This window comes from Ixodes scapularis, unplaced genomic scaffold (genome assembly GCF_016920785.2).
Source record: "Ixodes scapularis isolate PalLabHiFi unplaced genomic scaffold, ASM1692078v2 PGA_scaffold8__174_contigs__length_109621045, whole genome shotgun sequence".
NCBI lineage: Eukaryota > Metazoa > Arthropoda > Arachnida > Ixodida > Ixodidae > Ixodes > Ixodes scapularis.
This window is the reverse complement of record NW_024609883.1, coordinates 29,274,456-29,285,410: the sequence shown is the minus strand read 5'-3', so window position 1 is coordinate 29,285,410 and position 10,955 is coordinate 29,274,456. Positions and strand designations below refer to the sequence as shown.

General features: G+C 46.5%; 1 protein-coding gene across 1 annotated transcript; it reads right to left on the bottom strand.

The window, feature by feature from the left end:
• Positions 1–101: 101 nt before the first annotated feature.
• LOC115316237 lies at positions 102–3,039 on the bottom strand. The gene is made up of 2 exons (XM_029975599.4): positions 2,821–3,039; positions 102–855 (listed from the first exon to the last, which is right to left on the bottom strand). The coding sequence occupies exons 1-2, from the start codon at positions 2,835–2,837 to the stop codon at positions 246–248; spliced, it is 627 nt and encodes a 208-aa protein (XP_029831459.4). The 5' UTR covers positions 2,838–3,039; the 3' UTR covers positions 102–245.
• Between the last annotated feature and the right edge of the window lie 7,916 nt (positions 3,040–10,955).

Here is a 10,955-nt window from a genome sequence, read left to right as displayed (position 1 = left end):
CCCAAGGCGCCCCCAGCAAAGCCCGAGTTTAGTAACTGTATCAGTCAGCGAGGCATCCGGTTCAGCGGGCAGGAAGCAAGTGCTTCGTCTTTATTGTCGTCTCTCACTCAGTGTGGCGGTGGCGCTAGTATCAAGACTGTTACATCTCCCTTTCTTTGGACTATGAAAAACCAACAAGAAATACATACGAAAATAAACAAAATACACAAAACACGAAATATAAAAAGCAATAACTCAAAAGCCCGTTAAGCTTGCTGCTGGAAGTTCTGATCGTAGTTTAGCCTTTGGGGTCGCCGCACAGTTCGGGTTGATGTCCGAGTAACACATGGTCTAAGTTCACTAGCCAGATCATCCTCTGTTCTCGCTGTGGAGTTGACTGCAGCTGGGGAGTTGGTCGGAGTTCTCGTTGAAGTAGCGACTGTGGTTGGGATGGCTGGATCATCATGCTGCACTGTTGGGGTCCATGCAGCCGGTGTAGCTTGAATGCTGGTCAGGGCACAGGCTGGGGAATCTTCCAGGTGCTCCTCAAAGTGATCGGAACTCTGCAGGTCTTCATTCGTTGGTCGCAGGTGTTCTCTGTTGCGTCGATATTCCCGGCCATCCTGCGTGACAACCAGTGAAGAACGAGGCGCCACGTTCCTTAACACGTGGCCCTTTGTGACCCACTGTCCTTTGTCCCTCAGACGTACCACGTCACCTTCCCGTAGTGGCTTCAAAAAACATCCTTTAGTGTTATCCTGTGTGTGTTTTCTGGCTGGTTTTGGAACTGCTGGCGTGAAGTCAGGAAGACGGGACCTAATGCGGCGTCCCATTAGAAGCTCGCTGGGGCACCGGCCATCCTCCAGGGGTGTAGACCTGTAACCAAGCAATCCCAGCCAGAAGTCTTCATTAGCTTCAGCAGTTTTCCGCAGTATTCGTTTTACCACTTGCACACCCTTTTCTGCAAGTCCGTTGGAACGTGGAAAATGCGGACTGGACGTGGTGTGCTTAAAATCATACTTCAAAGCGAAACTCTGGAACTGACGTGACGAGAACTGTGGACCGTTGTCGCTGCACACCTCTAGAGGTATCCCGTGTCTAGCAAACATGCTGCTTAATGTCCAAATAATAGTTTCTGATGTTGCCTCTCTGAGCCTCTCTACCTCTGGGAAGTTGGAAAAGGCATCATAGGCAACTAGGTACGTGTTCCCCGCCTGCTCAAAGAGGTCAACACCAACACGCGTCCATGGTAAGCCCGGAACCTCACGCATCATTAGTGGCTCGTTCGGTTGCTTGTACGCAAACTGTTGACAGATTGAGCACCGGTGAATCATTCTCGTGATATCTTCGTTAATGCCGGGCCAGAAAACTAGCTGTCTTGCTCGTGCTTTACACTTATTGATACCAAGATGGCCATCGTGTATCCTCTCGAGTATTCGCTGGCGCATGGTCTCTGGGATCACCACCTTTACGCCCTTAAACAAAACTCCAGATACTTCTGTTAATTCCCCGGCGAAAGGTTTGTACTGTCCATGAATAGGGAGGTTTGCTCGGAGACAGTTAATTACGTTCGTGAGGACAGTGTCCCGAGCAGTTTCACGCACGAGCTGAATCTTAGTTGCTTCGCTTACGAGTGTGTGCTGAAGCTCCAATGCATGCACCTCAACATCGGTTAGTTCTGTGCCGCTTGGCTGCCCAGTGGGAAGTGCTCTCGAAAGGACGTCTGGAACCACCAACTCTCTGCCAGGGACGTACGTCAGCTGGAACTCATACTTCATGAGCCTCAAGAAGAAACGCTGCAAGCGCGGTGGCATATCTCCTACACTTTTTTTGCGATCGCAATCAGAGGCTTATGGTCAGTTTCCGCTATAACTCGCCGTCCGTACACAAAGTGGTGGAATTTTTCAAGACCATAAGTGACTCCAAGAGCCTCTTTTTCAATTTGCGAATAGCGTGTTTCCGCACTAGACAAGACTCTTGAAGCGTAGGCCACTGGTTTCCATCCCCTCAACATGTCGTTGTAAGAGCGCCGCGCCTATCCCATATTTTGAAGCATCCGAAGATACTTTCGTGGGTTTTGCCGGATCAAAGAGTGCGAGCACTGGGGTTGTAGATATGAGATTTTTCAAGTGTTCCCATTCCATTTGGTGTGCGTCAGACCACTCGAACACTGAGCTGTCTTTAATAACTCCGCGCATTAACGTTGTCCTCAAGGACAAGTTAGGCAAAAATTTACCAAAGTAGTTTGTAAATCCCAATAATCTTTGCACTTCTTTCTGACTTACTGGTTGTGGAAAATTGTGAATGCTCTTAACGAGAGCTGGGCTTGGGGAGATACCATTTTCATTAATAACGTCCCCCAAGAACTCAATTTCCTTGCGGGCGAGTTTGCACTTGCTCATGTTGAACGTGAGACCCTCTTGACTGGCTCTCTGCAGTACAGCGCGTAATCTGTCATTGTGCTCGGCCTGTGCTCTACCCCACACCAGGATGTCATCGATGTATACTCGAACTCCGGGTAAACCCTCAAGCATTTGAGACATGGTCTTCTGAAATACTTCTGGTGCAGAAGCTATTCCAAACGGTAGCCGGGTACTGGTATCTTCCAAATAGAGTAGCAAATGTGCAGATTCTCGTGGTCTCATCATCTAACGGTATTTGGTGAAACCCGGAATTTGCATCAAGGGTTGAAAACCATCGTGCATCAGAGAGCTCTGCCTCAATGTCTTCCCTTTTGGGAAGTTGGTAATGCTCTCGCTTCACCCACTCGTTTATGTTCCGGGGATCCAGACATACCCTGAGCTGTCCGTCTTTTTTTAGCGCAATAACCAAAGGACTCACCCAGTCAGTTGGCTCATCCACTTTCCGGATAACGTTGGCGGCGGTTAAGCGCTGCAGCTCCCTCTCCAGTGGCTGCCGCAAAGCTTGAGGGACTCGCCGGGCTGCTTGCACCGTTGGCCTGGCTCCTTCCTTCAGCACCATGTGGTATGCCCGTTTCACACAACCTAACCCCTGGAACACCTCGGGGAATTCGGAGGTCACTGCGCTCAAGTTATCGCAGGAAACTGCCGAAACGCGATTCACGAGTCCAAGGAGTTCACTAGCCTGGAGACCGAGAATGGGGAGCCCGCGACTTTTTTACAATGAAGAACTCGATGAGTTCTTTTGTGTTGTTCCACTCCACAGTCAAGGATGCTTTTCCTGCGTGTGCAATTATGCCGCCACTGTAACTGCGCAAAATTGCCGTGCTCCTTCGCAAATCCGCACTCCTGCCTGCTCGTTTCCACCACGACAGTGGCAACAAGTTTGCTTGGGCTCCAGTATCAATCTTCAGCATGATATCCTTATCAGCTACCTTCGCCGGTATCAGCCACTCTGCTTGATTACTTGCAGAAGTGCGTGCTCCCACCTCCAGAATTTCAAAGTCACTCCCCGGCATCCGCGGCTTGATCGTCGTTTTCGTTAGTTATCGCGTTCACCCGTTGCTTCGGACAGCAAAACGCGAAATGACCTCGGCGATGGCATCTCCTGCATTCTTTTCCTGTTGCTGGACAGCTTGTTCCTTTGTGAATGAAGTTACACTTCTGACAGCGGTCAGGTCTAGGTGGTGCTTCCACTGGCACCGTCGAACGTCTTTTAGTTGTCTGGTTAATACTCAGAACGGACTCTTCTGGCTTGTCCCAAACTTTGTTTTGTTTTTCTGCTATTTCGTTCGCTTTACACATGTCCACTGCTCTGGTAAGCGATAAGTCCTGCTCTCGCAACAGTCTTTGACGTAGTTTCTTGTTCGATATACCATACACTATCTGATCTCTGATCATCGAGTCTGCCAAACTGCCAAATTCGCAGGTCTTAGCCTTCAACAAAAGGTCTCTGTAGAATTGCTCAAACAGCTCACCTTCTGCCTGCTCTCGCATCCTGAATACGTAACGCTCGTACGTTTCATTCTTCTTGGGAGAACAGTAGTTATGAAACATTTCCACCACGGCCTCGTAGGTTTGCTCCCCCTCGACGTTGAAAGTGTCGTAGACTTCCACGGGCTGCTCCCCGGCAACATGCAGCAACAACGCGATCTTCTGTCCCTCCTTCCTTTTGGCGGGTGGCTCCGTAGCTGTCATGAATATTTCGAACCGTTGCTTGAAACGCCTCCAGTTCTCAGCAACGTTGCCTGAAAACTGGAGCGGCTCTGGCGGTTTCAGTCCTTCCATGGCTGAGGCTACCGCAGGGCTTGTGATGACGTTCGAACGACTTCTGACACCATGTATCAGTCAGCGAGGCATCCGGTTCAGCGGGCAGGAAGCAAGTGCTTCGTCTTTATTGTCGTCTCTCACTCAGTGTGGCGGTGGCGCTATAGTATCAAGACTGTTACAGTAACAGCAATTGGGCAATGCCCACAGTACTGAAACATTCCCCGGACGGATTACTGCAGCAACCGCAACTGCTCATTAGTTTGGCAGTCCTACACTGTTTCGTGGTCGACCGAGGCACACCTATTACTAGTGCCATTTCTGCCCATTCTAGGAGTGCGTGTCCTCCTGAGGGCCCCCAGCAAGATCCGAGCGGAGCTTTTCCCTTGGAACAATCTGCCGCAGTGACCACAGCTGTTGGGAAGTTTGGCAGTCCAATACTATTTCCAGGTCGACCGAGGCTCACCTACCACTAGTGCCGTGTTTGTCGATTCTAGGCAAGTGTGTCTTCCTGAGGACCCAGCAAGTTCCAAGTGGTGTTGTACGCAACCTAGCTTCAGAACCTACAGAGTAGAGATGTCGTGAGCGATCGTCATCACGCTCATGGAAACGCACATCATAGCGCACCGTGAAGTTTCGAAAAGCGCAGAGGCCCACACAAGATGGAATGCATTCTTGATAGGGAACATTATGTATAGAGCCAGATGTATTGGTAATGCCTCTGCATTGAGATATTGTTGCCTCTCGGGAACGTCACACAGATGACAAGTTACCATGGAGAAAAAACACCTAAATATCCAACTTCTAGAAGACAATGGCGTATGACCACTCGTCGCCCTTGCTTTTCTGCAGTACTAATCCCGTCAAGTGACGCATACTTTCAAGCTCTTCGTCACTGAGCTCCAGAAAGCCTTTAGGTAAAAATACCTTGACAATGTCGTCTGCCAGCTGGGGGGATACAAAGACGAACGACCCGTAACGTGTATCTAAACGTCCAATGACTAACAGAGGCAGCTTGACATTAGTCGGAATGAGATCCATCTTAACAAAGTTTGACGACGATCGCCGGGAGCTAAGCTTGTCCAGGAGGTTCTCCATCATTGGGTCGGCGGCGGCAGAGGGCTGCTGTAATGAAAGGGTATCTTAAAAAAATCAAATAAACGCGTTTCAAACATTTTGTTTCCCTTACCTCACTTGTAGTGGCACGATCTGAAGAGACGGTGGACGTCCGTCAATTTATAGCAACCTGTTTACGAAACGATGATAACGAGACACGTCTAGACGCGACAGCCTTCACAATCGAGAATTTGACACCATGCATCGTATTAGGTTTCTGTTGCTTCCGTTCTTCGCTTTAAAGCAGTCAGTTTGCGGGCTGACGAACGGTTGCGTGTTAAGCGGGAATTCGACAGCAGCGGGGCGGTTGATTTCGAGTTTATCGCTTTGATAAGCCGCCGCAAGCAAACTCACCGGTCGTCTTATCGTGTCTTTTTTGTAAGGAAAGGGGTAAATGTATCAGGCGTATATAGAAACAGGTAGATACACTGCCTTTTCCATTTGCAAACGGGACGTCATGACGCTCGTTCTCAATGAAGTCCTGCCTAAGACGCCGGCGTCTGTCACGAGCAACCGTTTTTTTTAAGACCATTCAGACGTTGTGTTCATTGAGAACATTTCACAAAATTTAGATCCCGAAACAAACTCGCTCAATATTTTCGACGACTTTCTCTCTAATAGAGCAAAACTGAAGAAGGCAGGCGAGTATTTCATAGGCGCTGCTCACCACAATAGCGCCTCTGCAATTTTCATTAGTCAAAACTTCTTTCACCAAAATTCATACTTTCGAACAATCAGCTTAAATTCTACGGCTCTAATAATATTCCGATCGGTGAGGATTGTGGATCAAGTTCGAGTGCTATTTCGACAGATTTTTGGAGAGAAGAGAGGGCATGTACTTCCGCGTATAGATTCGGATGCATGTAAAACACCATTCAGTTAGATCCTGATCGACCTGTCGCAAACTTGTCCCGATAATTTCCGCGTGAGAACAAGGATCTTGCCGGACGAAGGTCCAGAAGTCGTCTCATGAATCTTTTGAAGGGACATGCACGGTTCTTGCACCTCTTGTCCAAAGCTAAATAGTCTAGACAAAGCTATATAAGTCCTTCTTCGTGACGTCAAAAAGGGACATCTAAACATCATTCGTGAATACTAAATTACAAATAGCGCTAAGACAAGGACAGACGAAGAAGTGAACAAGACAGGCGCTAACTCACAACTGACGGTTTTATATACAACGAGAAAGAAAAAGGTGAAGGAAGTGGCTGGTGTTGAAAAAAGGAGAAGAAATAATTATATTTCTAGCTGGGGCATTCTAAGAAAGGAGCTTGTTAGACTAAGACTAAAACTCGTTGTATATAAAGCCGTCAGTTGTGAGTTAACGCCTGTCTTGTCCACTTCTTCGTCTGTCCTCGTATTAGGGCTATTTCTAATTTAGTATGTATACTGTCTATACAGTCTACAAAATAAGAAAGAACTATTCAACAAATATAAAACAACTATGGAAAAAATATGAAATGACTCTGGGAGAAATAAAAAGCAACACTAGACATAGGGAACATCAGCCACGCCACTGTTACGATATATACTAAAATGCACAAAATCTTATATATTCTTTAAAAAAAAATGAGTAAAATGAACAGTTCACGAAAAGGACATTAGTTAGAATAAACTATATGATGGACACATCCCAAACTGGAGAGCACATTATACAATTGAAGATGTAATGTCATTTAACACTAGCATCTTTCTGCAATGTTTTTGAAAGTATATAACGCTTGATCAAAATCTATGTCTATATCTGTTCCGTTTAAAGTTATAGTTATCTGATAGTTAAGGCTTGCCGACCGTAGTTCGTCGTTATGGCTGGCATCTTTCGCTTTGGATCTCGTAATTTGCATGGATTCAAACTATTTGTTGGTGCGGTGTGAGGTTTGTTTACCTCTATGCATTGCGAGAGTTTGAAATAATAGATCTGGTCTGCCTTCAGCATATTATACTTGATAAATTGTGGCTGTGTGCGTAGGTCCCTTCTATCCCCTTTATAATTTTCCCATATACGTAATATCTTCTTCTGTAGTCGGATTAACTTATTGTAGTTTGTACCAGCCGTTGTAGCCCAGACCATAATACCATAGCTCATTTTGGGGTAAAAAAGTGAGCAGTAGTCAGTAAATGTTGCATTTTAAAAATACACCCAGTCACTCGAGATAAGCCAGCTTTGAGTCTATTGATACGTGTTGTCTATGAAAGGTCCTCACCGAACCATACACCGAAAAACTTTTGATTTGTCACTTGCTCCAGTACCGTGCCTTCAAATTTTATGTGGACAGTGTTGTCATCTCGTTTATTTACCGGCCTAAAAATTACATACTTTATTTTATTTGTATTTAATATAAGCGATTGAGTTCTAACCATTTGGATAGCTTCAACAGATATTCATTAGTTAGTGTCTCTATAACCTTTTTTTGTTACACCAGAAAGGAAAACACTTGTGTCGTCGGCATACATTATTAGTTCCTGGCAACCAGGTATTTCCGTTAAATCATTTATATATACAAGGAATAGCAGGGGTTTTAAAATAGAACCTTGGGGAGCGCCATGGTAAATTTTCATTGGACGCAGACTGTCTTTTGTAAAATGTAAAGGCAGTGTGACCCCGGCTAACAGCAGAGTGCCCTGCACATATATGAGGACAGAATGTTCCGAGAACGCGCTTCGGACATCATCTAACCAAATTTTGCTTCATACATGCTTCCGACATGTCTGCTGGGAGTTTTGTACGACCACCGTCATACGGGGAAGAAGCACGCTCCAGACCTGCAGACGGAATCTGACGTATTATCACCGCGGCTTTAGGTCTATACTCTGTTTCGTACTTAGCGTGCAACACTGTCAAAGCTACTAACGGGAGCGCGTGGCTTCATCTATGCTTTTGTTTGCGCAAGATCGCGTGCAAATGATCAACGAGATCAAGCCCCACGCTCGCGCCAGTAGCTTTGACAGCGTTGCACGCTAAGTATGAAGCAGAGTATACACGCTATCCCATACGATAAGCTGAGACTTGCTTTTAGATCGTGTTGGATTTACTGATTTTTTTTTCTTACTGCGTGCTTTTGGAACAAATTATTGTTTTTTTGTTTTTGTTTTTGTTTTTTCACCGCAAAATATACTATGCATCGCTGAACGCCCAGTGTCCGCCGAAATCTGGCACTAGCAGTCCCAATCAGGCAACAAAGTTTCAGAACTAGCAGTTATCTTTCTGAAAAGTTATGACATTATCTAAACTTCTAGAAGAAAATAAAATAAAAAAACTTAAAAACGCTAAAAAAAAAATAAAAACACAGGGAAAGACATTACAACACGGACTGGCGCTAACTTTCAGCTGATTTAATCGAGGCAGTCAAACAAGCAGTCATGCGTAAACAACAGTGATTTACCTACACACCCCCTCCCCCCTTTCTTTTGTCAATGCCCCCCCCCCCCCCCCCCCCCCCCCCCTTTCCAACCCCGCTCCCCTAAACATTTAGACAACCCCGCTCATCTCAATTCCGGGATGACCCCTGGTACAGACTCTTGCTTATCTTGCCAATTATAAACGAAGACAGCACGTGACAATGTTTCAAACATTCGTATCAGTTCAACAAGGTGTCTACACAAAACAATCTTGAAAATAAACTTCCTTCGCATTTCGCACCGCTAGACGATGTTCACACGCCCTTTCATTAAACATCGCCCAGTCCGTCCAATGTACACGCGCCCGCATGTTAGACCGGGGTCACATTACGGTGCCTCCATGTGGGCCTTGCTTAGGGTGGAGACATACAGCCATTTTGTCCCACACGTTTATTTTTCTATTTTGTTCTAGTTTTGACAAAACCACTAGTTTTGTCAAACGAGCAAACGAAACCGTTAGAAACAGCGAAGTTCCAGAGCAGTGCCAGCAGCGCTACATACACTGGGCTAGAATGGCACCTCCGGATCGCAGAACGATGTGTCGACGTTGACAATGTTATAAAAACCGCGGAAACGGCGTCCAAGACAGGCAGGTTTAGCTGCCCGATGTCTGCGTGTTTTCTGGGCCGAGTTCGGCTCCGTTTTCTGATGCCAAGTGCCAATCGGCAATCAACGTGGTTTTGTATTTCTGCCTGTCAACAACATAGAAGCAACACCGCGATGGCAGTGTTGTTGGTTGCGACCGAAGAGAGGAAGAGTGGAATTGTATCAGTGGTGCAACAGCAAGATGAGATGACTGTCGGGCATTGATGCCGCTGGTCGGGCAGTGATCGGAGGGGGCGGGGTGTAGCAGGTTGACATTCCGCTTTACATTAAAAAGTTTAGGACCACTTGAGAGATTACGGTGCAATCGATCGACTTGCGGATAGTCATGTTGGAACGCTGGTCTGAACCGTATAGCTCCTATCGCACAGTGGCCGATTTGGCTGTCGTCTGCGATGTTCTGTTGTCCCTTCCCCGAGAGCGACTGCGCTCTGGGGGAAGGATTGACTGAACCACAGATCTCTATGACAATTGCTGGATCGCGCTTCTCGCTCCGCGAATGCAGTCACCGGACGGCCATCTTCGGAAAGAAAGAGACGTCTGAGACGGCCGGAAGTTCAAACCACATTGTTTACTCAAAGCAACGAGGTAGAGGGGCTTAGAGTGATAAACCGGAAGTTCGTAAGTGGCACCCCCCCCCCCCCCCCCCCGGTTGCCGCCATGTTTTACGCAAATGTGACCACTCGTCACGTGACCTCCCAAGAGCCGTGATGTCACAGGTAAGATGGCAGCGCCCAGAGCGTTGCCAGAGCTGGCGAATGCGAGTTTGTTCGGTGCGCGGTAGCCGTGATGTGCAGCTGCTTTCCGACGACTTCAGGCTTTTTCGTGCTCGCTGACGCAGGTATAATGTGAAAATATGAAGGAATGAGACTTTATAGCTTTTTTGCTCAAGATCGCTCTGGATCATCTGGATATTAACACCTATGAGACAGCATCAGCCGTATCGCCGTACCAGTGCTCGGATTCGGGATCTGTTCGAGGATCGATAGAACTTTGAGTGCTTTTAGCATAAAATTCTCGCATTATCTTAGCTTTGTTTGAACGTTGGAATGTCTGAGAATCGACACGAAATGTATGCGTCGGATGTAGGGCCTAGGAGAATTTGTTTCAGCCCTAGGTAACTGCATAATCTCAGCAGCTTTTAGCGAGGAAGCTCCTGCGACCTTTGTGTTTAGCACTGATCAACAATTTTACGATATAACTTCAGGCATAAAATATTCGCATTTTTCTAGCTTCGTTTGTACGTTGGAATGTCTGAGAATCGAAGCGAAAGGTATACGTCGCGTTAGGGCCTAGGGGAAGTTGTTTCAACCCTGCGTCACCGAATAACCATATAAGGAAGCTCCTGCGATCTTTAACCCTTTGTGCTAATCGACGATTCTACATTCGATCGCTTTTCTTCCTTTTTTTCTTGTGAGTGCGAAGTGCACACTTATTTTCAGCTACGAGGATGACGTTTTATTGAGTGTGGGGATGAATAAATCGTTGCAGGCACCTGCTTCAAAGCTATTCGACTTGCTATAAGAACAAGTGTTTTGGTGTAAGCATAGATTAACTGCGCCTTTTTTTTCTTTCGTAGGATTTATTGCAGCAATACTTTTTTTCATCAAGAGTGTATTCCATTAGTCGGATTTACTTGTTCTAATTACCTGGATAAGATGATTCACATTT